This window comes from Ovis aries, chromosome 3 (assembly GCF_016772045.2).
Source record: "Ovis aries strain OAR_USU_Benz2616 breed Rambouillet chromosome 3, ARS-UI_Ramb_v3.0, whole genome shotgun sequence".
Lineage (NCBI taxonomy): Eukaryota > Metazoa > Chordata > Mammalia > Artiodactyla > Bovidae > Ovis > Ovis aries.
In genome coordinates, this window is record NC_056056.1 from 209056079 (window position 1) to 209082749 (window position 26671).

At 44.5% G+C, this 26671-nt stretch overlaps 1 protein-coding gene and 1 pseudogene across 8 annotated transcripts in view; both read right to left on the reverse strand.

Annotated features, from left to right (window-relative positions):
* Window positions 1–15452, reverse strand: LOC101107274 (transmembrane emp24 domain-containing protein 7-like; annotated as a pseudogene).
* Window positions 14345–26671, reverse strand: part of PEX5 (peroxisomal biogenesis factor 5) — a 16989-nt gene continuing 4662 nt past the window's right edge. For 5 of the 8 annotated variants that reach the window (XM_004006908.6, XM_015094968.4, XM_042247616.2 and 2 more), the window contains 11 exons: window positions 22456–22561; window positions 21839–21929; window positions 21334–21444; window positions 20990–21082; window positions 20369–20488; window positions 17699–17842; window positions 17430–17500; window positions 16841–17053; window positions 16448–16613; window positions 15986–16143; window positions 14345–15726 (listed from right to left, as the gene is read on the reverse strand). In XM_004006908.6, coding sequence (XP_004006957.2) covers window positions 15525–15726; window positions 15986–16143; window positions 16448–16613; window positions 16841–17053; window positions 17430–17500; window positions 17699–17842; window positions 20369–20488; window positions 20990–21082; window positions 21334–21444; window positions 21839–21929; window positions 22456–22561 — 1475 coding nt within the window. In that variant the 3' untranslated portion in view covers window positions 14345–15524. The remainder of the gene's footprint in view (window positions 15727–15985; window positions 16144–16447; window positions 16614–16840; window positions 17054–17429; window positions 17501–17698; window positions 17843–20368; window positions 20489–20989; window positions 21083–21333; window positions 21445–21838; window positions 21930–22455; window positions 22562–26671) is intronic. The other 3 variants (XM_060414229.1, XM_027967917.3, XM_042247617.2) reach the window with 1 other exon arrangement.

Consider the following 26671-nt stretch of genomic DNA (forward strand, 5'->3'; position numbering starts at 1 on the left):
CAGTGGCAATGGTGCATCAATTCTCAAAACGTAGTTAAGATTCAACACAAGTTGTCCTGGTTCTTTTATCTGAGAAAAAGCTTTTCAAAAGAAGCACCTGCGCTATGCTAACCACTAGAAGAATGAGGGCTTCTCTCACTAACCAGTAGGCCACCCTTGTATTTAGATCCTCAGCGCTGCTTCGGCCTTGAGCTTCTCTCAGTCGGAAGTGAGTCTGATGGTCAATGACAGATTTCAGAGCTTCCTGAATTGAAACATAGACAGACTGCATCTGCGTAAGAGAGTCCTGACTCGGTTCTCACCAGGAAGCAAAGGTGGATCTTCTCCACCTTGAAAATCAAAATATACAGTTTTATGTGTGAAAGTAGAAAATTCTTTGCTGAAGCAAAATTTGTATGGTCCGTTTTTGGAGGCTGTGAATGTATGGTTATCATACTGTTTCTTCATCTCCTTGTACAAACCATTACCATCAGGATCTTCTAATCGACAATCTACATCACAGTGACCACCAGTGATTACCTGAAACTGGAGGGTGCCCTTGGTGCCCTGCGTGATGTCCTCCTGGAAACACTGCTTGGCATTGTCAGGCAGCTCGAAGTTGCTCTCGGAGGCGCTGCTGGAGCCTGGCACCAGGAACAGCAGCAGCAGGGGCAGTCTACAGTACCAACGGCCCATGGCTGCCACCGAGCACTGCCTGGGGCGCCTCAATGGAGCTGCGGAGACGCAGGGCTGGGTCTGCACTGACTCACTACACGCTCCAGGCCTCAGCTGGGGTGGCACCACGAAGACGCACCACCAAGATGCTCCGAGCCTCGGAGAGATTCAAGATGCGGAGCGAGTTGCTGGACATGGTGAAAGCAGGATATGGTGAGCGAGCAGGGCCCAGATGCCAGAACAACCTGGGGAGCAGAAGTATAGCCAGCAGAGAACAGGTGGGGAAAAGGCTATTTTTATTTCTTGATCTGACTTATTACATTAGCATAATGCCCTCAAGGTCCCACCATGTTGTCTCAAATGGCAAGATTTCCTTTTCTATGGCTGCATAATATACCACTCTGTGTGTGTGTGCACACACATATATTTATGTACATGTATATATTGTCCTTAAAATTCTTCCAGTGATGTACACGCAAGTTATTTCCCTGTCTTGCCTATTACGAACTATGCAGCAATGAACATGGAGTTGCAAATACCTCTCCAAAATAATAATTTCATTTCCTTTAAATATATATCCAGAAGTGAGATTGCTGAATCACATGGTAATTCTGCTTTTATTTTTTGAGGAAACTCCAAACCATTTTCCATAGTGCTGCAATAGTTTACTTTTTCACCAAAAGTGCTTAAAGGGTCCCTTTTCTCCAAATTCTCACCAACACTTACCTCCTGATTTTTTGATGACAGGTATTCTGACAATGTGAGATGATATCTTACTGTGATTTAATGCATATTTCCCTGATGATTAGTGATGTTGAGCATCCTTTTGTGTATCTCTTGGCTATTTGTATGTCTTTTTCTGGTTGGGGAAAAATGTCTATTCAGATCTTTTAATCAGGTTATTTTTTTGCCATGCAATAATATTAGCTCCTCACATATTTTGGATAATAACCTGTTGTCAGATATATGGTCTGAAAATATATTCCTCCCTTCCACAGGCTGCCTTTTCATTTTCATTTAAAAGCAGAAGCTTTTCAGCTGGAGGTAGTCCCACTTGATTTTTGCTTTTGGTGTCATTTCCAGAAAATCATTGCCTAAACCAATGTTATGGGGTTTTCCTCTATGTTTTCTTTTAGGGTTTTATAGATTCAGATCTTACATTTCAGTCTTTAATATTAACACATTTCAAGTCGATATGCATGTGTTGAGTAAGATAGGGATCCAATTTTATTCTTTTGCACAAGGTTATCCTGTTTTCCCAATACCTTCTGTTGAAAAGACTATCCTCTCCCCATTGACTGTTCTTAGCCTCCTGACTGTAGTGTAATCTATTTCTCCTTTTAGAGATATTAGTACTTGCTTTTATATTTAGATGTTCTGATGTTGGATGTATATATATAGTGATGATTGATTATCCTTGATAAATTGAACCCTTTATTCTAACATAATAGCCATCTTTGTCTCTTTTTACAGCTTTTGAATTAAGGTCTATTTTGTCTGATATAAGCATAGGACCTTGGCTCTCTTTTGGTTTCTATTTTCGTGGAATATCATTGTCCATCTATTTAATCAGCCTATATGTATCCTTAAAAGTGAACTGACTCTCTTGTAGCAACATATAGCTGGGCTTTGTTTTTTCATTCATTCAGCCATTCTATTTTGATTGGAGAATTGAACCCATTTACATTTAAAATAATTACTGATAGGTAAGGACTGAACTGAACTGAGGAACTACTAATGCCATCCTGTTGGTTTCTTGCCCCCAAATTTTAGTTCCTTGCTTCTTCCTTACTTCCTTCCTTTGTGAATTGATAATTTTGGATGATGGTGTGCTTTGATGTGCTTCTCTCTACCTTCTCTCTACCTTTTCGGAGAAGGCAACGGCGCCCCACTCCAGTACTCTTGCCTGGAAAATCCCATGGATGGAGGAGCCTGGTAGGCTGTAGTCCATGGGGTCGCTAAGAGTCGGACACGACCGAGCGACTTCACTTTCCCTTTTCACTTTCATGCATTGGAGAAGGAAATGGCAACCCACTCCAGTGTTCTTGCCTGGAGAATCCCAGGGACAGGGGAGCCTGGTGGGCTGCCGTCTGTGGGGCCTCACAGAGTCGGACACGACTGAAGCGACTTAGCAGTCTTTACCTTTTGCGTGTCTGCTGTAGGTTTTTACTTTTTGGTTTTCAAGAAGTTTACAAAAGACACTCTACAGAGAGAACTGACAGTCAATTTTATTCTGATAGCAACTTAATTTCAATCTTCCACAAAATTTACCCTTTTGCTCACCCTCCTAAATATTATGCTTTTGCTCTAGCAACAGAACTTCTATTTATATTGTGTGAAAGTGAAGTCGTGTCCGACTCTTTGTGACCCCGTGGACTGTAGCCCACCGTCCTCCGTCCATGGGATTCTCCAAGCAAGAATACTGGAGTGGATTGCCATTTCCTTCTCCAGGGGAATCTTCCCGATCCAGGGATCGAACCTTAGTCTCCCGCATTGCAGACAAACGCTTTAACCTCTGAGCCACCAGGGAAGCTCCTTTTATATCGTGTGTCCACTAACAAATAACACTTTGAAAGGTTATTATATACCAGAAGCCATTGGCTGTGATTATATGTAAGAATTCACATAATCTTCACAGCAATCCTGCAAGATAGAGCTTTTAACATCCCTATTCTACAAAGAAGAAAACCAAGTTCAAGACTCATCCAAGGTCACCCAGCTAGCAAATGCGGTATTATGAAGCCAGGCAGTCTGACTCCAGAGTCTATGGTCTGAACCATGACTCCTTCCCTAGAAATCCTGGGTAAATGGTGTGGGAAATAGAAGGTAATCTTGGTGATGGTAGCAAAGCTATTGGGTCCTACCAAAGTCCTCTGGCGCCATCTGCTGTTGATTCTGGGTTGGCACTAGCAAACGGCCTGGATTCCCTCTAATGGTTTTTTTCTTCCTCTTACTGGATCATAAACATGTGATATTTTCTTCTTATGTTTGGATCATTTATTCAAATAAAGAGACTGAGATTAACTGGTTCTCACTTAACCTATGGTTCCTTGAACTGGTTGATTAAATTGGGAAGGATTAAAAGGCAGAAGATGATGATTCCAAAATGAGTTTTCCTCTGTGAGTGTTGGAGCTGGTCTGACTTGTGCTTACCTTAACCTGGTCCAAAGAACTTGAAATTACTTTGGCTTTGAGAACCATCAGCAGGTAAGAGGACTTCAAATATATAACAGTGGTGCAGTCATAGTTTTTTCTGCACAGTGGGGGTTCCCAGATGTTGTTAGTGGCATCAGCACATAAATATTTTGAACCGATGAAGCCTGTGGAGTCAAGTTTAGAGGAAAAGTGATCTGAGCTCTGTCCTCTTGAATTTTCTCAAAATTATTTGAAGATGCTATCAAGTTAGATACACATTTATTCAACCTGAGACAAATAATTTCTTTCTTTGTGACATTTGTGATTAAGTTGCCCAGCAGGAATGAGCTGTGAGTGCTCCCAAAGTACTAGGAAACTTTTACTGGAATATTAATAGAATTTGTTGCTGTTGTTCTTTAGTCACTAAGTTGTGTCCGACTCTTTTGCAACCCCATGGACTGTAGCCCACCAGGCTCCTTTGTCTGTGGGATTCTCTAGGCCAGAATACCGGAGTGGGTCACCGCTTCCTCCTCCAGGGGATCTCCCGACCCAGGGATCGAACACATCTTCTGCACTTGTAGGCGGACTCTTTACCACCAAGCCACCTGGGAAGCCCAAAATAGAACTTAAAGGAGCACAAAAGGCACAACTTTAGGTGACAGCCTTTTCTCACGACAAGGGCCCCACTGCCTTAAAGTGTGGGATAAATGTGTGATTTATTAGAAATCCTAGGACACTCTGTTAAAGTATTTTTTCCTGACATTAGGGGCAGGGGTTTTCCCCCGATTGGACTATTTCTTTTCTTTTCTTTGAAACACAAGACTCCCTGTAATGGCCAATGTGACCAAACGTTAATAATTTTCATCTATTGTTTGAATAACTGGGAGTTGGTTTCCCTATATGAGTGCCTGGGAACATTGAAAGACAGTGAGCAGAAAACCGCAATTTCAGGACTGCAAGGGAACTCCAGCCTTTGGACTCAAAAGCAGTATCTGCAGTGGTGATATATTTCTGGAGAAAATAAATGGGTAAATTGAAAACAGAAACTGAATCACAGATATAGAAAATTAAGATGGGCTATTGGATTAAGAGATAAAACTACACTGTATTAAATAGATAAGCAGCAAGGGTATCTTGTACAACAGAGGGAAATATAGCTATTATTTTGTGATAACTTTTAATAGAGTATAATCCGCAAAAAGATTGAATCACTCTGTTGTACAATATACCTGAAGCTAATAAAAGATTATAAATCAACTACCATTTCAATTTAAAACTTTTCTGGTGGCATCACTAGCTCAATGGACATGAGTCTGAGCAAATTCCAGGAGACAGTGAAGGACAGGGAGACCTGGCATGCTGCAGTCCATGGAGTCACAAAGAGTTGGACACAATTTAGTAACTGAACAGCAACAATTTAAAAAAATAAGAAATGATAAATTGAACAGAACCCATTTGTATATTCTCCACTAAAGGAAAATTTGATTGAGATTCATTTGCCTGTCTCTAGAATATTTTTAAATTTAAAGGCCAAGAAATGCCTCAATTGCTATGGATGATGTAAGAAAGCCCATTAAGCATTCTACATATATCCTGGAAGAAATCTCAAAGGCTACTGTGGTAGATCATTGTAACACAGTCCTCAAAGAAATCACACTTCCTGAGGATTCACATGTGATAGTAACTGCGATTACTATCTTAAATCTGTATTTGTATTTCACCCTTTGTAAAAAATTTAGAATACAAACTTGAAACTTAATTGTCTTAAATGTTATGTTTTCATAGCTAAAATGTCATTCTTCTGATTAGTTTGGATTTTTTTTATCTAGCAATGGGTGAATAATATTATTTTTTCTGGAGTTTCTTCTCTGGCAATTATAAAAGACATGTTTTGATTTATAATAAATGTTAATTTTACTCATATTTTTTCCAAACTTTCTGACTATATATTTGGGGACAAAATATGTCATGCTTACTCAAGCACTATTTTTTTCTGAATAGCATCTATTAAACTATTGTGGAGTAAATAAAGCAGCTAAGGTATAATGAAAGTTACTCATGAGTTTGGCTCATAATAAAATGAGTTATATTGAAAACCAGAAAAGAACTCACACTTCCTGTGTCTACGTCTCTGTAATGTGTCACCGCTTCTCATCAAGAGACAAAGTCTATTCTTTCACACCCTTGAATCGACATTTCACGTATAATTTTGTAAAATGAATGATTTGCATTGACCAGTAAAGAGTGACAGAAGTCAGACTGTGTGAGCCCCAGAGACTTGGTCATAAAAGGTCTTGTAATTCCTATTGGTTCCCTTTTGACACCCTGAACAATCATGGGCCCTGCATGAACCATCAGATGACTGTAGGCAGCCCCATGAAGGGACCCAAGTAAGTACAGCAGAACTATCTGGGCTGCCAACCCCCAGATCATGAGAAATAATCAAGCACAGAGCACCTGATTTTAGAGGGGTGGGGTGGGTTGGGAGGTGGGAGGGAGGAGACATATGTTAAAAAGAAAAAAAGAAGAAGAAATCAAGCATTGTTGTTGTTTTAAGCCACTAAGTTTTGGGGTGGTGTTTTTGTTTTTGTTTTTGTTTTTGCAGGAAGAGAAAATTAATACGTCTTCCAACAGAATCTTTTCCAGAGTTTGTTGTGGTCCACACAGTCAAAGGCTTTGGCATAGTCAATAAAGCAGAAATAGATGTTTTTCTGGAACTCTCTTGCTTTTTCAGTGATCCAACAGATGGCAATTTGATCTCTGGTTCCTCTGCCTTTTCTAAATCCAGCTTGAACATCTGGAAGTTCACGGTTCATGTACTGTTGAAGCCTGGCTTGGAGAACTTTGAGCATTACTTTACTAGCATGTGAGATGAGTGCAATTGTGCAGTAGTTTGAGCATTCTTTGGCATTGCCTTTCTTTAGGACTGGATTCCGACACGACTGAGCTACTGAACTGAACTGACCTGACCTGAACAAAATCTAAATATCCAACCAAACTTTAAGTACACTGGCTCTTTGAGAAGTTTCCTAGTTGAAAGGGCTTCCCTGATAGCTCAGCTGGTAAAAAATATCCACCTGTAATGCAGGAGACCCCGGTTCAATTCCTGGGTCAAGAACATGCCCTGGAGAAGGGATAGAATACCCACTCCAGTATTCTTGGGCTTCACTTGTGGCTCAGCTGGTAAAGAATTCGCCTGCAATACTAGAAGACATAGATTCGATCCCTGGGTTGGGAAGATCCCCTGGAAAAGGGAAAGGCTACCCACTCCAGTATTCTGGCCTAGAGAATCACAGTCAGACATGACTAAGCGACTTTCACTTTCACTCACTTTCTAGTTGGAAAATGAAAGTACGGTCTACATTGCTACACTCCAGTTTGCCCAAATATATTAAATATATTAGTATCTCCTATGAGCTAATAGTTCATAAGACTAACTCATTTTTTAAATCTTAAGTTCCCCAACCAGGGATAGAACCCAGACCAGACCCTGGTAGTGAAAGCGTCAAGTTCTAACCACTGGACTGCCAGGGAATTCCCATAGAACTAAATTTTAAAATGATGAGATTTTCTACTTGGAAAAGAAGTTTTCAAATGAAACATTGAAATGCTTTGAATTTTAAATCCTTTGATTAGAAGTAAATACTACATTGACAAGAAGAAAAAACTAGATACGTACGGACACGTGTATATAAACTAACAAATTTTTAATAAATTCTTTATAAATATCCTTTAAAGGGCATTTGGATAAAAATAAAGAAATGTTACTTTGGTTTTATGAGCTCAGGGTTCCCGCACTGTTCCCAAAAAAAGTGCAAAGAAATACAAATGGACAATAAGCTAATGGGCAATCAGCCACAAAAGGCTGAAGAGAAAATAAAACTGAATACAGAAGATTTCAGGTCTAAATTCCCTTCAAATGTATTGTTGCAAATTGAAAGATATTTTAAAATCTTCTTGTCCTAAGATCTTAAAATCAAAAAATAGAAGTTACAATAGCAAAAATAAATGAGAATTAAATTTTAATCCAAATTCACTCAAATTGAAGTAAATTGGTATATGAACTTTGGACATACAAGATTTCTGTATATTTTTGTTCTGATTTTTCCCACATTGTAACATAAAAATGCAAATATGGCATTAACCCTTATGTAAGACTTTGAATTTTTCTCTCTAAAAGCCTAGATTAAATGAAACATCCTAAATTACTTATACTTGCTTTAGAGATTAAGTTATTACCTTTGTCATTATTAAGAGCATATAAAAGTATGTAGGTGGGCACATGGATGTTTAAATAAGTTTATTCTATTAATATTTAAATTTAATAATTCAAATAATGTCTTTTTTAAAATGATTTTCTTAGTCATTAGTATAAATTCCATAGACTATTAACTTAGCCCATTTGCACAACCTGAGTAAAACTTTAAGATGCCGCATTTGGGGTCACAAAGAGTTGGACACCATTTAACTACTGAACAACAAGGGTTAATACCAAGTTAGAGAACACGTTGGAATCCAGCAACACTAAGTATGGGGGTAATACAGATCAGTGGGAATTCTTTTTTTTTTTTTTTACTTTATTTTACTTTACAATACTGTATTGGTTTTGCCATACATTGACATGAATCCACCACGGGTGTACATGCAATCCCAAACATGAACCCCCCTCCCACCTCCCTCCTCACAACATCCCTCTGGGTCATCCCCGTGCACCAGCCCCAAGCATGCTGTATCCTGCATCGGACATAGACTGGTGATTCGATTCTTACTAGTACAGCCACTATGGAAAACAGTGTGGAGATTCCTTAAAAAATTGCAAATAGAACTGCCATATGACCCAGCAATCCCACTGCTGGGCATACACACCGAGGAAACCAGAATTGAAAGAGACACATGTACCCCAATGTTCATCGCAGCACTGTTTATAATAGCCAGGACATGGAAACAACCTAGATGTCCATCAGCAGATGAATGGATAAGAAAGCTGTGGTACATATACACAATGGAGTATTACTCAGCCGTTAAAAAGAATTCATTTGAATCAGTTCTGTTGAGATGGATGAAACTGGAGCCGATTATACAGAGTGAAGTAAGCCAGAAAGAAAAACACCAATACAGTATACTAACACATATATATGGAATTTAGAAAGATGGCAATGATGACCCTGTATGCGGGAATTCTTACAAACTGCCGATGGTAATGGAGGTTGGCACACTCAATTTTGAAACAATTAAGCATTGTCTTATAGATTAAACATTCATAATTCTACTCCTTAGGATATTCTCAAAAATCTCTTGCCCATGTGCACCAGGAGGCAGCAACAAGAATATTTTATAGCAATAATTAATTCATTATAGCCCAAAGTGGAAGCAACCAAAATATTAATCAACAGAAGGATGAACAAAGAACTTGAGTAATATTTGTGAACTTCAGCTTTGCACCAAAATAAGAATGGTTGCAAAATACAGTGTTAAATGAAGAAAAGCTAATCTCAGAAAACTACAACAGAATATCATTTTTAGAAAACTCTAAAATAAACACATTACTGTTTAGAGAAGCATAAACGTGTGATAAAAGTATTTTATAAAAAGTAGGATAGTGGTTACTTCGGAGGAAAAGGCAGGGAGATAAAACAGAGGGAAGCACAGAATTTCAATGTCATTAATAGCATTCTTGTGAAGTTAAAAGGAATTTCTTGATTGTGTTCATAAATTATATATTAAATTGAATGAAGTCTTTGTAGCAAGAGTTTCATAACTGATCATTTCAAACAATGAATAAGGAAGGCTCAGTCACAATTTAGTAACTGATGGGATGTGGGAGTGAGGGAGAGTTGGGAAGGAAGGTTTCCAATCTGGGAAACCAGAGGGAAGGATGGTTTTAGTTATTACCTAATTGCATTAGTCAGGAAAAGCGAGATGCTGAAAGAAACACATTAGATCGACTAGGAAGATTTGGGTCCCAACTCCATTTACTCCCAGCTTCCATTCACTCCTCAGTTTACCAGGCAAGATCACTGCCGGCATTGTAGGTCCCTTGAAAATCTGGGTGTTCTCCTTTGCCTAGGATATGAGTGCTCTGATATAAGGCCACAGGTCTCTTCAGAGAGGTTTTGGAGAGTATTTATTGAATGTATTTGTGGTAGCATTGCAGGATTCCTTTCAAAACAAAGTAGCTTTCCTTTCAATCAATAACTAAGACCTTGAACCTGGTCACGGGATCATGCTTTTCCATCTCAGCAACTGACGTCAGCCAGTTGCAATTCTCTCTTGAACTATCCACCACTCACTCCATGGAATGCTACGGTCTGTTAGTCATTGCCCTAGTTTCCTATGGGTCAGGGTCACCTGATTTCCACTCCAACCTTGCCATCTATTACAGTGATTATGGCTGCCTTGCTCTTACGATTGAGTGTCTCCAAACGGCCTCTGCTATTCCTACCATCATCCCAACAGACGCTAGGAAGCACAATTTTCAATTAATCTTATATATGGCTCAGTATAGCTTTTAAGATTAATTAAAAATTGTGCTTCCTGGCGTCAGTTGGGTTGGTAGGATCCTGTAAGAGCTTTTTAATTGAGCCATGAGCCCCAGGACAATTTTCATTATTCATTTAATTTACTTATTCATTTATTCTTCTTTTGCAATTTCTAAGTTTTACACATTAGGTTTCCTAGATCTGTCAAGCCAATCCCTTGTCTTTCCCCTCATTATTATGTCTTCTTTTTTACAACTTTCTACAGTTTCTGCTTGCTTTTCAGACCATCAGTTTGGTTCTCAGTAGTGATCGTCCTCTTTTTGTTTCTCTATTGTATTTCACTTAGAAAATCGTGTTATTAATCTTACGGTTACCAGGGGCAAAGGGGGAGGATAAATGGGGAGATTGGGACGGACATGCACACACTACCATATACAAAACAGTTAAGTAATAAGCACCTACTGTATTTGGGCTCCCCTGGAGGCTCAGTGGTTAATGATCTGCCTGCCAGTGTCGGAAACATGTGGGCACGCCCTAGGTCAGGAAGATCCCCAGGAGGAGGAAATGTCAACCCACTCCAGTATTCTTGCCTGGAGAATCCCATGGACAGAAGAGCCTGGCGGGATACAGTCCATGGGGTTGCAAAAGAGTCAGACACGACTGAGCAACTGAACAACTGTATAGCTCAGGGAACTCTACTCGATAATCTGTAACGACCTACATGGGAAAAGAAAAGAGTGGATATATGTATATGTATAAATGATTCCCTTTGCTGTACAGCAGAAACTAAGGCAACACTGCAAATCAACCATACCTCAATAAATTTTTTTTAAAATAATGTTTATTAGTCCGAAGAAGTCCTTTTGGGCTCTATTGACATTTTCTTGAGAATCCTGTGTGTGGTTTGTGAAGCTGTCTTCTGACTGTCTTATCAATTGGCCATGGACGAGCTCTGTTCCAATACTCTCCCCCTTTCTCCTAGCCCATGTAAATGAAAGTAGGGCCAACAAGCATGCAACACCCGCAGTCGCCAGGGAGCAGCTCATCATCTGTCAGCGTCCTCTGCAACACCCCTGATGGTCAAGGCAAGCCCTGCTCCATCAGACTCAGCATGGATCCTGAAGGAGCTTGGCTTCTTGAGATAGGGGCCAGGCTGGGGGTGGGGGTATTCATGGCTGAGAAAAGATTATTTTGTTTGGCTGATCGATCAGGGGATCGGTTCCACTTTTGTCCCGTTTAGCATGAGAAATAATTGCGCATGCTTATTTAATGAAATGAAAGAGCCAGTTGTTGTTCAAACCCCATGGACTTTAGCCCGCCAGGCTTCTCTGTCCATGGGATTTCCCAGGCAAGAATACTGGAGTGGGTCACCACTTCCTTCTCCAGGGGATCTTCCTGGACCAGGGATTGAACCCACATCTCCTGCATTGGCAGGAGATTCTTTTCCTGAGCCAGCAGGAAAGCCTAAAAGAGCCAGTAGGGAGGAAGAAATTAGATGAATTTTTTAAGCAAACATATCCAGTCTTGGCGCTTTAAACACCATCTATATAAATAAGACTCTGAAATTTGTATACCAAGCCCTGACTTTTCCCGAGACTTACATACACAATTCATCTATCGATTCTTGATGTCTATACTTGGAGAGATCTCTGCCTCCCATCACACGTGTTCCGTATAGAACTTGGTATTTTCCTTCCCAAATCTGCTCCACCCAGTTTCCCATGTCTCTACTGAGGGCAACCCCATTCCTGCAGTTGTTGAGGCCAAAAGCCAAGGAGTCAGCCTTCACTTCCTGCCCTCACCCTCTACATCCAGTCCAGCAGCAAGTTCTAACAGCTGTACCTGGATTTTGTACCTACAAAATCCATCCTGTTTCCTCCATCTCTCTGCCACCCATCCCTAACCTCACACCATCTCCAGCCTAGACCCTGCAACCAGAGCTGTCTGTTTTATTTACTATTTTTGGTTGTGTTGGGTCTTCACTGTGGCCCGGGGTTTCTCTAGTTGTGGTGAGCAGGAGCTACCTTCTAATTGTGGTGCTCGGGCTTCTCATTGCAGTGGCTTCTCTTATTGGGGAGCATGGGCTCCAGGGCACGCAGCCTTCAGGAGCTGCTGCACGTGGACTCAGTAGCTGCAGCTCCTGGGCTCTAGAGCACTGGCTCAATAGATGTGGCGCAGGGACTTAGTTGCTCTGCAGCATGTGGCTTCTTCTCAGATTAGGGATCAAACCTGTGTCCCCTGCATTAGCAAGCGGATCCTTTACCACTGAGCCACCATGGACGCTCCCAGATTTTAAAACTAAATCATACCATATCACTTTTCTGCTTAAAACTCTCTAGTGTTTTCTTGTGGAATTTAGAATAAACTTGAAATTATCCACCATAATTAGAAAGAGCCCAGCTACCATTGCTCCTGACCACCTCCGTCCTGTCTGCTACTCCTCCTCTCCCTGCACTCCAGCTCCTTCCCCTTGGACTGCACCAGCTCTTCTAGCCTCAGATCAAGAGACTTTGTCATTCCTCCTGGGACCTCAACCAGGCTCCCACCAGAACCCCTCATACCACTGGCTCCTCCCACTCAGACCACCTCCTGACAAAGGCCTTTTCTGACCACACTGTCTAACGTTGCCCCCACAAACCCTCCACTGTACTCTCTAGTGCAATGTGCGATTTTGTTTCTTCAAATCACGTTGACTGAGGTTTTATTTGTGCATTTGGCTGCCCTCGGTCTTAGCTGCAGCATGAGAAATCCTTAGTTGCAGCCTGTGGGATCTAGTTCATTGACCAGGGATCAAACCCAAGACCCCTGCACTGGAAGCATAGAGTTTTAGCCACTGAACCACCAGAGAGGTCCCTGAGGTTTTATTTACTTGTTTATTCTGTTGCTCCTTCAACTAGTACATTAGCCATGAGAGCAGGGACCTTGTCTGCCTTGTGAATTGCATCCCTGGTACCCAAAAGCATCTTGTTCATGATGGGGGCTCAATAAATACTGGCTGAATTTGATGTGGCCTCAAGATGCATCTGGCCTTGATGAGAAAAGCATCCACGTGGACATCTTCATGCTGCCAAACACAAGGCAGAGCAGATCAACCTGGAGATTTTGCTTAAACCAGAAGTTAACTCAACTCCTAGGCTATTTACTCTGCCAAACACGTCTCCTTATCTCCACACCACAAACTTCTGTATCAGCCTGCCCAGCCCACTCCCAGAACTGTGGGCCCTGCACCACTGCCCTTCAGAGACCCAGGTGGCAGCAACAACTGCTCTCCTCCCCATAACGTTTTTTTTTCTATAAAAGTATTACACACGCACTTAAGGAAATTTGTAAATTAAAGAGAAGTATGACAAAGCAGGGCAAAAGTTCCTCACAATCTTGACACATTTAACATACTGGTAATTTCTTCTTTTCAATGCATTTTCTTCTTGAGATGACTTGTAAAATGTTTGCTAACCTTTTCTTTCTCATTATATTGTTAGCTTTGTCGTTGGATGTTGTTCCCTAAATATAACTAAATAACTAAATAATATTTCACTGTCTGGATTACTAAACGAGTTCTCTTTTAGACATTTCAAATTCTAACATGGCCATAGACATTTACCTCCAAATATAAATATGCATATTTTAAATGTTTTCCCTAGGATACAGACCCATCTTGATATGTCTCTAGTTTCTGATAAAACCCAGCGGAGACCACATTGAAATGCTGGCATCTCAATGCCCTAAGCATTGAAAAAGACTACTGAAGTCTTTCCATGCAATAATTTGTAATAAAAAATACAAAGCAATTATATTGTACCCCATATTTTTCTGTATTGAAGTAACACAAGTAAAAAATGCGTGATTGCTTAACACCTGACTCTCCTGCTAAACCATCAGCACCATGAACACAGGGACCCTGACTGTCTCATCTGTGTACCTCCCGTGTATTAGGTGCTGAATAATTACTGGGTAGAGGCTGGGTAATCAATGTTCCAGTGAGAATTTGAAAGATAAAGAGAGAAAAACTGTTGAACACCAACTTCCAAACAGCAACTCCCCTCCCACCACACCAGCTGCACACCCAGTAGCAGGACTCAAAGCCATGTCAGTTTCATTTATTCTTCATACAAATATTTTACACCTTTATTTTTTAAATCATTTACACATATTCATACAAAGAAAAATAAATTTCAGGATGGAACCTTGGGACCATGGTAGTTTTAAAAAAAAATCTCTCTGGTCATTAGCTACTGAAGACAAGGCAAGCGGCTTCGTGGCCACCTCAGGCATTTTGGGGGTGAGTGTGTCTCCTGGCAGAATCCATGCTCACTCTCCCCCTGTGGAGGTGGTACGGGGGAAGAAGGCAGGCAGAGGCTCAAGGTAAAGCTGAACCCTCTCTTTGTTGGGGATCTGACAAGGTGGCAATTTCTGAACTGGCTTTCCAGAAGAGCTGGCTCAATTCTGACTCGCAGGCCGTTCTACGCGGAAGGGGATGGCCGTACTCGGGACGGTCCTCGTCCCTGCTCTGTCCTCCCTCCACAGGCCCCAGACCAGAGCCCTGGACCTGAGCCCATCTGGTCCCTTTGAGGCTCAGTCCACAACAAGCCTTGCTCCCCACTCCCCCCACCCAAACACTCTGCAGCAACTGACCCCGGTAGCCCCTGAAGACCCCTCCTGCAGTGATGCCCATCACTGTGTGCAGCAGCAACCAGGAAACCCAAGCTGCACCCAGGGGAGGTGCAAGGATGACAGAACCACAAGTACCCCTAAAAACCCGGCTCCGCTGAGCCAGATCAACACTTCAATGTCACATGCCGCCCTAGACACGGTCATCACAGAGGTGCTCGGTAGGACCTGCCCCACACCACTGCCTGAGGAGGCTGCGTGATTATCAACTCCTGGGAAAGGTCGGGGGAGGACAGATGTTACAAATGTGGCAGACCCATCAGAAACGGCAGCTGATGACAACAGTTACCCTCTATCTTTGGGTCCTAACCAAAAAGCAGCACCAAGAAAGGGCATGATGAGCAGAGATAGGGAGCTGGACGGACAGCCCTTGAATTACCAAGGGCTCCAATGACACGGCTCCTTTTCCTACAATTATGCAGGAACTAGAATGCAGACTACCCACCCCTACGCGGAGGTGGCCCCTGAGAGGCGGTACCGCTTGTGGTCATCAGCCCGCCCCCTTGGTAGGCCCATTTGGGGAGAGGGAATCATGTCCAGCACAGGGACCCCTCCAAGCAGACACTCGCAGGGCAGCTCATCCCACTGTCACTGGGGCAGGCCGAACATCGCCAGGAGGGTGGGCAGGTCCCGGGCATCGGCTGCCCCATAGGCATCACTCTGGCCTAACATGGACAAGGCCAGACGCAGGGTGCTCCAGATATTCTCTGACATGGCGCCCCCTTCACCCCGAGGGCCCCGACTCTTCCTCTGCATGTTTAGGGCCTCCAGAAAGTGCTCCACAGCCTCCCTGCAGGGCAGAAGCATGAGAGCTGGTGAGAGGACACCCAGGGAAGGAGGCAAGTCAGTGGGCAAGGGGAGAAAGCAAGCTGGGCCTGGTGGTCAAGTAACAGATCAGAGGAGGAGGAGCCAGGGCCCACGGCAGGGAGGAGTTCATTCACTCATTCATTCATTTACTCAGTAACTGATTCATTTGTTCACTCACTCATTTGTTCATTTGTTCGTTCACTCATTCATTCATTCATTCCCTCCTCAGCAGACACTCTTACCGGTGGGCCCCAAGGTTGATACAGCTGATGCCCAGGTTGTAGCGAGACCGGATATAGCCAGGCTGGAGCTCAAGGGCCCGGCGGTACGCAGCTACTGCCTCTTCACTCTGGTTTCCATTGGCCAAGGTGGCCCCTAGCTTATTCCACAGCAGATAGTCCTAAGACAGAGATGGCCAAGGGTTAGAAACACCAGCCAGGCTCAGATCCAACTCTGCCCCATCTCCCCTGGTTCCCCACTCTATTTCTCTAGCGTGTTACGATCCCATTCCTGTCTCCACTCACCCCTGCAGACTCCCCTAAGCCCAGATGAGCTTGGACTCCCGCCCTTCCCCTCCCAATTCTCCCAAGGAAACCAGGAGGCAGAACTGGAAGGAAACACCCCGTGACACTAAGGTCCCATCAAATGACACCTCCCTGGGACACGGAGTCAGGGCCTCTCTCCCCTCCTCCCCAGATGCTCACGTCGGGGCGGACGCTGAGCGCAGCGGTGAAGCAGTCCACCGCCTTGTCATACTCCCCGCTCAGGTTGAAGAGGACCCCCAGGCCACACTGCACGTCAGGGTCGATGGACATCGGGTCCAGGCGCACAGCCGCCAGGAAGAGCTCTTTTACTTCAAGAAACAGGGAGCTGGGTGAGGAAGACAAAGATGCAGAAAGGCAGGTGGATGGATACGTCTATATTCCCAGTACTCCCGTAACTAGCCCACGATGCATCCGTCCACCTGCACCCTTCCTTCCTTCCAACCCTGAGTCTCCCAACCCCCCAGAACTGAGCGGCAATCTACCCCAACTTCCACTGTCCAGGCCCTCCCTCTCCCTGGTCACCAACAGCCACCCCAGGAGCCCCTCACTCACTCGGACAATAGGGACCCCAGGATGCGCTTGCTGGAGCCCAGGCCCACCCCACCGGCCCCCTCTTCCCCAGGTGCCACCAGGTGGGCATAGGCCGGGGTGTAGCGTAGCCAGTCTCGCAGGGTCTCACAGGCCTGCCGCTGCAGGGACTCGTTGGTGAAGCTCACAGCCAGTGCCATCAGGGCCGTCCGGTTGTCTGGCTTTAGCTCCAGGCACCTGTTTGGACCGAGAGGGACGGGGCTGGTCTCAGTAGCGGCACCCTGCAATCCAAGCCGAGAGTTACCTGCCAACTCCCTCCATCCAGATACAGAGGAATTCCCTACTGGTGGGTCATTAATAAAGTCACAGATCTGAGAAAGGGGACATTTCAGCAGCTGAGGAATCAGCCAGGGTCCCCAAAATAAAACCAAAAGCTGGGGAGGGAATGGAGACAATTATTCCCAAGTTCACTCCAAACCTTAGAGTTTCATCATGAAAAAACGCTCGTTAGTGGCCAGAAAGAAGACCAGGACCTGTCGTTCTAAACGCTGTTTGTAGAGCTGCAAGACCACCTCACCCCTCCCTGACCCGTGCCTCTCTTCAGAGTACTCACTTCCGCAGCGCACTGATGGCTAAAAGTTCTTGCTCGTTCTCTGCCTGGGTGGTCCCCAGATACTGCCAAGCCTAGAGAGAAGATGCCAGATTTCATCACCCGTGTAGTCACTGTCCCTTCCTCTGGCTCCCCATGGACTCACCATCTCACTCCCAGGCCCCCACCCCAGGCCATCACCCAGACCCTAACCCTTGTGCACTACCCACTTCGGGGCCTCCCTCAGACTGGCGGAGCCCTCTCTAATCAGGTCAGAAGGAGGAGCCGCTCACTTCCATGTGCTTGGGGTCCTGCTGCACAGCTGCCTCGAAGAGCAGCACAGCGTTGGGCAGGTCCCCCTCCTGGAGCCGCCGCAGCCCCTCCTCGAAAGGCTGGGGGTGGTCCCGCAGGGGGTTCTCTTCCTCAAAGTGGTACCCCTACAAAGAAGAGGAGCCAGGTGAGACCCGGTCTCGGAAGGAGCAATCTCAGAGGGAGCAGCTATGGAGCAGTGGGAATGAGAGATGACAACCAGGACAGACAAGAGGCGGAGAGGAAGCGGAGGGCCTCCACAAAGGGATCCGGAGAAATGCTGGCAAACCCTTCATGTCACGAAGGAGACTGTCCACAACCACAGTGAAGCCAGCCCACGCTGCTACCCTGCTCCCAGCAGCTGGAAAGCCTGGCAAACTCTGATCCACACTGCAATTAAACTTATTTTTAGGAAGTCTTTATTGGCTGATATTTCCACATCCTTGACTCCTCAGCACTGGACAGAGCACATTTCTTAACAGGATCTGCTTAGGGTATGAGATAAGCTCTCTTTAGCTATTCAAAGGGCTTTTCTTGTTATCTTGCAATAGTGAGATAATATATAAAGGAAATGTGGTTTGAGGCTCTGCTATTCAAATGCAACTCTCACCCAGCTCACAGAGTCCTGTGCATACTGACAGGATTAGTATGAGTTCAACCACTTTGAAAAACTTAATTTATTCTCCAGTTTCATTCTTAAAAGTTATTAGTATTAATCTGTATCTGATAGTAAATGAAAGCTATATTCCAAAATCCTGAGGCCAGAAAAGGCTTCAGAGTCACGTCCTGTGCTAGTGGAGGTGTTCTCATTTGAGGGGTTAGGATGCGGTTGTGCTGAGTTCTGTCCCGGGGCCGTCCACGCAGCAGAGAGGTGTTAGGTAAACTGGATTCCTAGCAAGCGTGTGACTGTGACAAGGGAACAAAACGCTCCTTTGAGGAGAGCAGGGGTCACCACCACAAAACAACACACCAGAATGAAGACAAGATACAAAACACAGGACAAGGCCCTTTCTGAATATAGTTAAGGACAAACCAGAATAAAACCATGAAATAAGAACATAGATGAGGCCCTTCTTCACTATCATTGTGAAAGAGCTCAAGAACCAGAAATGCTTAATTCCTGCCAGCAAAGTTCTAAACCACTGTAAGCCATCAGATGCAAATTATTTGTGACAGATAAAAATTAAATAATTACAATGGAAATTTAAGAAATACGACATACAGGAGATGGACTTGGGATGTTGTTGTTTCTCAGTCACTAAGTCATGCTCGACTCTGTGACACCATGGACTGTAGCCCGCCAAGCTCCTCTGTCCATGGGATTCTCCAGGCAAGAATGTTGGAGTGGGCAGCCATTCCCTTCTCCAGGGATCTTTCCTACTCAGGCATCGAGCCTGGTTCTCCTGCCTTGCAGGCAGATTCTTTACTGTCTGAGCCACCAGGGAAGCCCGTGACAACCTACAAGATACAGGATAAGCCTGGGATCACTGTTACAGCTTAAGAAGTCTAACCATTAGGCCTGATCCACTGTCTGGTCTGCTCAAACTTTCATAGGATCATACTGCAAACACAGGGTCACTACCAAGTAGAGTGTATCCATCACAGAGTTTTCGCCATCATTTTAACAGTCTACAATAGCTGCTCAAGGTATGTCTGCAGTCTTGCAAATTTAAGGACCATGAATAAAAAGCTTTACATTCAGAGACCCATGAATTCCCTTGACAGAGTCAGAACCACATCTGCAGAAAAAAAAAACACTACTACTGACATATAATTCAATAACAGCAAAAGGCAGATAAAACCCGGATTGTTCATGTGATAATAAAGTTTAGCATATTTTTGTGGAACATTAATTCAATGCTTCTAATCCTAATTTTGCAATATCCCACCCAAGGTATCAATGATGTCAAAACAGGGTTCAAGAATCTAAAAACAGGGACGTCCTTGGCAGTCCAGAGGTTGAGAGTCCGCCTTCCAGTGCAGGGGACCTGGTCGGGGAACTAAGATCCCACATGCCCTGCAGCGTGGCCAAAAGAATAAATTAATTTTCTTAAACAAATAAGTAAATAGATACTAAGTTGGAGGGCAGAGATGGCCTACTACCTAACATTTTCTACCCAAGGAGCTATCAATGTTCTTAAAATGCTTTCAACCAACCTCCAAAGCAGAGCTCCTTCTTCTGTGCTCTTAACACATCATGTGCAAACCTCTGTTTCAGGTACTATGTCACTTATTATTGTTATTATTATTAACTTTTATATCCCAAGAATAAAGAATACTTTCAATGACTAGAGAAGAACATGGAGTGACCCTAATGGTAAAGAATCCACCTACCAATGCACGAGATTTAAAAGACACAGGTTCTATCCCTGAGTCGGGAAGATCCCCTGAAGAAGGGAATGGCTACCCACTCCAGTATTCTTGCCTGGAGAATCCCATGGACAGAGGTGCCTGGCAGGCTATAGTCCATGGGGCCGCAAAGAGCTGGACGCCACTGAAGTGACTTTGCATGCTAGGGAGTAATCCAGGCTTCCTTTTTATGGAAGGGGGCTCAATAAAATGATTATTTAAATGTGGGTACCCTTCAAATTCAGGATTAAAGGAGAGACAATAAAAGAAGGAAACCCTGCAACGTGAAAACAGCCACTTCTCACCTTGTCATAGGAAGCGGACGTGAGGTCATCATGGTCAGAGAGCCAGGGGTGGGCCTCAGCGTCACGCTTTGCCATCTCCTCCAACTCTGCCTGCAACTTGTCCCAGAAATCGACATCAGACTGTAAGGGAAGGAGGGCAGATAGGGAAGAAGGTCCATTGTGACGGCCCCGTCCCGCTCTCAGTGCCACTACAACGGGCTCCCCGCGCAGTAGCTCTTCCTTTCCCACGTGTCTCAGATCACCGGAAAGCTTTCCTTTGCTGCTCTTCCCAGATGCTATTTCCAGATCCTGACTCAGTGGTCTGGGAGGCCCAAGAACTGGTGTTTTTGATAGGCACCCACACCATCCCATGGCGAAGGAGATGGCAACCCACTCCAGTATTCCTGTCCGGAGAATTCCATGGACAGAGGAGTGTGGCAAGCTACAGTCCATGTAGTTGCAAAGAGTCAGACACGACTGAGTGACTATCACTCACACTCACCCCCCATCCCAAGTAATTCTGACACAGATGATCCAGAACATTATGAAATACAACGTCCGTCATCTCTAGCGCTGGGACACCCACTCTCTCCACAGGAGCATTTCCTCCTGGCTTGGTCACACTTCGCCAGCTGTTCTCACCTCTATGGCCGACTTGGCTCGTTCAAACTCCATATCGAGGGCAGACGTGTTTACTGGTCTTGTGAACTGGTCAACCCAGGCCTCTGACGTGCCCTGTAACAAAGCAGGCTGGTCATAGCACCACCACCAATTTTCTACCCACTAAACACTCAGTGAACACCCACTGGACACAACCAACCTGGGCACTTCTGAGAACATTCTCAGAATCTCTTTCCCGCCCACTCAGGACCTGGATGCTACCAAACAAGCTGGCAATAGGTTCCCTTCACCCTCTGGGACCCCTGAGCCCACGGCCGGGGGCACCAGCAGCTCCGGGGTGGGGCTGGGAGGTGACAGGAGCCTACCTGCTGCTGAATAAACTCTGCCGCCCACTGCTCTGCCTGAGCTCGGCCTGACCCTGCGCCGGACTCCAGGGACACCTGCCCCTCGCCAATCTGCCGCACGAATTTCAGGAACTGGGGCACAGAGATACACACAGGCCACTTGGGAGAGGACTTGCAGGTGCGCCCTCTCGACCATGCCCAGAGGAGCCTGCGCTGACCCCTCCCCTTGAGGACCACCTCTAGCTTCAGACAAGATACGCTAAGGACCCTGGAAAAAGCGGAGAGCAAAGAGAGGGGGATCTCTGGCTCTCAAGAATGGGAGATGGCACAGAAAGGACAGAGGGTTAGCAGGCAAGGAAGTGCAGGCAAGAAGACTCGGGGGAAGAGGCAGGGCCCTAAGTCTCTGCTCCCCAGAGAGGAAGGACTGGACCCCGGGTCCCAGCTCTTCCTGTTTAAACTAAACGGGGGTAAGGAAAGGGTTCCCCTGACTTCTTGGATGAAGCAGCGGTGGTGAGATGCAGCTCACCTCAGAGTTAGCCAGCTTGGGGTCATCCACCTTGGCCACAAAGTCACTGGCTGTGTGCTGCAGGTCCTCCTCGGGCTGGTACTCATCATACCTGGAACAGGCAAAGATGCGCTAACTGTACACGTGGGTCTGCCACTACCTTGCCCTCGCCATTCCCCCCTCCCCACCCATGGTAGTTAAAGAGTTCTCATCGGGGAACAGACAGGGTGACCACACTCCCACGAATTCCACTTTACATTAAAGAAGGACCTCTGGGCAGGAGGGGCAGAGCACTAGCTACACGCTTCTACCTCTCTCTTCCCCAAACCATCTTTGGGACAGAGAGAAGGAACAAACAGTAGCAGGCTCCAAATTAAAGGGAAACAGGTGCGTCAGATAAAGCTATGAATTCTTGGTACAATACTTAGGGTTCTTGATTCAATCTCATTTGAAACATAAATGAACTGGGGTAATAATACAAGTGGAAGCCTTAGGGTAGGTAATGAAGGGGCTGCAAGTAGGTTTGAGGATGTGGATGGAGGAGCTTGGAGGGCACAGGAGCAGACAGGGGGTTGAGGGAGGGGACTGCCCAATGCTCGTTCCACAGAGCCCGTCCAGAGAGGAGAGGCTGGACTCACCAGCGATCAGCGGCAGCCGTTCCCTCCGGCTCTCCCAGCCACAGCTTCTCCTCTGACTGCTCCAGGTACTCCTCAGCCCAGCGGGCGGGGGACACGGACAAAGGGTCTGCAAGGAGCAGAGAAGTGGGCAGTCAGCAAGGGAGCAGGAAGGGGAGAATATGAACCAAGTCAAGGCAGAATCCCACAGACGCCCTGGTCAAAAGAAAACACTACCAAGTTTTCAATATCCAACCTACTCCCCAGGGGCCTGGGGGACAAATGTACTGAGCTGGGGACAGGAGACCAAATGAGGCGGCTCAGGAGAGGGTTATGGACCAAACCCTTTTTGTCTGAAATATAACAGTGCTCACTAAGACACCAGGCGCCGGGCCTCCGGCTTCCTCAGAAGTGATGCGGGGACCTCAGGGGACCAGGGAGACATGGGCGCTCCCACTCCTTAATCAAGCCTCTGTCTGTCCTCTGTCTATACAGTTCATGCCCTCCAGGCCACAGGAGGCTCGTATTTCATCCTAACATAATGTACCACCAAGAGAATCTGAGGAGCAGAATGCTGTGCCAGACCTAGAGATGTATGGGTCCACTCTGCCCACTGGACCTTTTTTTGAGATGTAACATACAGACATGAAAGTATGTAGAGCGGGCCAGACTTAGGTGTGCTGCTTCATTAATTTCTATCTATGGACACACTCCAGACCACGGCATGGACCGTCTCCAGTTTCCTCGCGGGTTCTCACAGGCCCCCACAACCACCCACCCCGGGATAAACACTATTCTGACTTCTGTCACTTCTGACTGGTTTTGAGAGCTACGTTTTTCAGTCTAATTCCAGAAACTGTCTCAGAAGCTCTCGTGACAAAGGTTGCACCAAGGCAATCTCAGAATAAACATAACAAATGAGGCTGCTGAACTTTTCTCAACCTGCAGGACTTTGCTCTTTACTACTCTGAGGCCAGAAATAAAGAGAGAGAGAGAGACAGATTAAAGGATTTAAAGGGGCCCTAAGGATTTAGTACACGAAGTGAATGATGGGCTTGTGGTCTTCTTTCCTCTGCTCTGCCCTCTTGCCCTTACACACAGTCATCCTGTCTTTTGAAGCGCTGTCACCACTTTTAACACCAAGGAGGCAAGGTGACGACCTCAGTATTGATTCATAACAGAACTTTCTATTCCACTGAACTGACACTCTGTCTGAATAATTTCAACAAGTTAATCTCAACATCTGAGAAAACAATGCCAAAATCTGAAAAAGAAAAAAAAAAATCAAGACTCACAGATATCACCTAATCATAAATAATGAGTGACTTATTAACAATAAAATGAAAGATACGGTTGACAACTTTTTTGATCACGGACTTGGTCTCTTAATTTCAAGAGCTCCTAACATTTATATCCTGATTTCCCTCACTGGCTTTTACAGGCAACATTTCTCTTTCCTTTGCCCCAGCTAGACTGTTGGCTCAAGTCTGGAAACCTAATAAGGAAATGCCTAATACCCCTATCCTGTTCTGTTGAAAAATAACCAGTCCCTTCTCCTCACCCTCCAGTCATGCCTTCAGCCGGAATGTTTCGCAAAAGCATATTCTGGCCACAAATACCCCTCGAATTACAGAGAACACCAGTTCTGTGCAATCCTCCTTTATAGGACAAGAAGCGACAAAAAAAATACAAAATGACCCAGACTCTACAATGGACAAGAAGTTTAGGGGGAAAAAAAAAAAATCCCAGAGATGCATCATCATCAAAGAGCCGTAATTTGGTATTTAACCGTACTGGCCATGAGATTCAAGATTTTCTGGCATTGGGAATCTACTCCAACAAAGGATGTAAAATAAAATAATCAAAATACTACCTGGCCTACAATGCTTTTTGAGAAAATCTTATAGAAAACCAGATCCATCTGCTTGCCTGTGAGATTGAAGGACCTAAGGCCTGCTAAGTGGGAGGGACTATCCAAAGTCAGGAGATCCTAGAGTGATACCCAGCAACCTAACCTAGATACCAGACATCTGACTCAGAGCCTCCACCTCACTTCAATTCTCAGTGTGTGTTCATCTCATCTAGAAACATGAACGCCAACTCAACAGTCAAAAACTCAGAATTTCCTACCTCTATCTATGGAAGTTCCCACATCTGCTAAATAACACAGTGGTCTAGAGGCAGATTCTAGGGCCTTCCCTGGTGGTCCATTAAGAATTCGCCTTCCATCGCGCAAGACACAGGTTTGATCCCTGATTCGGGAAACGAAGATCCCACACGCTGCGCAGCAACTAAGCCCGCATGCCACAGCCACAGACCCTGCACTCTGGAGCCCTCTCGATATGACCAGAGAGAAGCCTGTGTGCGTGAACTAAGACCTGACGCAGCCAAATTAACTCATTAAACTTAAAAAATAAAAAGAAAAAAAGAAGGCAGGTTCTAGGGTCAGCCTACCTGCACTCGGATCCCAACTCTATCACTGACTCACTGTGCGTCTCCTGCCCCACGTCTCCCTCCCCATGAATCAGTCAACCCCCTAAGTTTCTAAGTCCTTATCTGTGAAATAGAGATAATAATAGCTACCTCACCAGGATTCTTGTGAAGACCAGATGGGATAATGCCAGTGTAAAGCACAGAGTAACAAGTATTAGCTACTATCATCATTCCTGCCTGTTCAAGGCCAAGCCATACAAAAGTGGAAACATCACAATGAGATTATTATTCCTTTTATTCCACAGCCTTTCTGCTGCCATCAAGGGGAGAGCTGTCGCCAATCACCATCTGCTAATTCTGGCCACTGGTCTTCCTATGAAAGAGCAGCTTTATCTCTCAAGACTGTCATGTAAACCCCACACACCATGTTACCTGAGGCAGTCTAAACTCAAAACCCCTTAAAGATGTTTCTCGTCTCTAGAGCTGAGCAATCACAAGATAGATAGTTTTGTGGCCCAGAAGAGTGCCAAACAAGAGGGGAGGGTTGGAGTTCCATCAGGAAATACATCAGACTAAAAAATGAGCTTCATGTGGTAATGGAATAATTCTGAATCTTGATTGCAGTGATCTGCAATCTACACAAATCTGCATGTGATAAAACTACATGAAACTATAAACACACAAATAAAAGTACGTAAAACTGGTGAAATCTAATAAGATACATGGATCATGGCAATTTTCTGATTTTGATATTGCATGTAACGAACAAATGCAAAATATGACCAATGGTGAAAACAGAGGGAAAGACACACAGAAACTTTCTGTACATGTATTTTGCAACTTCCATAGGAACTATATTTCCAAATACAACATTAAAACAAGAAAAAACTGTTTCCTTTTAAACTAGATTCTGGAATCCTTACAATGGAGACTTAAAAATAATAAACATTTAAAGAATATAACCTGCTCTCATTTTGAAGTCTATTTATCCACAAAGAAACAGGCTATGTCACTATTCTGAAAATATCAGCCATAAATGCTATGAGGTTAGTGTCCAGGGATTCCACGTCCACGGATTCAACCAATTACAGATGGAAAATATTCAGAGGGGGTGGGGGGGCAGGGGAATTCTAAAAAGTTCCAAAAAGCAAAACGTGAGTTTGTCCCATGCTGGCGACTATTTACAAAGCATTGGCACTGTATTAGATATTATAATTAATCCAGAGATTTAAAGCATATGGGAGGTTAGGTTCTATGCAAATATGATGCAATTTTATATAAAGGACTTGAGCATCCACAGGGGTCCTGAAACCAAATCTCTGCAGATACCACAAAGGACTGTACTAGGAAGTCAGTTCCTTCTAGTTCTTTCTGCCAAATCTCAACTCTTTCATTCAATAAATCCTGAAGGGCCACTACATACAAAGCAACACATTACTGCAACAGAGCATTTATACGAAGACAGATCCCACATAGCTCAACTTTCCTTTCCAGTTTTCCACATCCTTGCCTCCAGGAAATAAGAGGAGGAAGAAAGAGATCTCCCAAAGAGAATTTAACACATAAGACAGGTCCAACACGTTTTCTAAAGTAGCTCTTTATTTACAGGATAAGGAAGATTTCAGTGGCTCCAAGCACTTGAGTAATTGTAATAACAAAAATCTCATCAATAATAACTAAAAACTCATCCTGAGTTATCAAAAATGACTGATGCTCATGAGTTATAACAGAAATATCTCTGTAATAGGAGACAGCACTTAAAGCTAAAGTTTGTACAAAAAAGTGAGTACTAGTCTGGTGGAGGGAA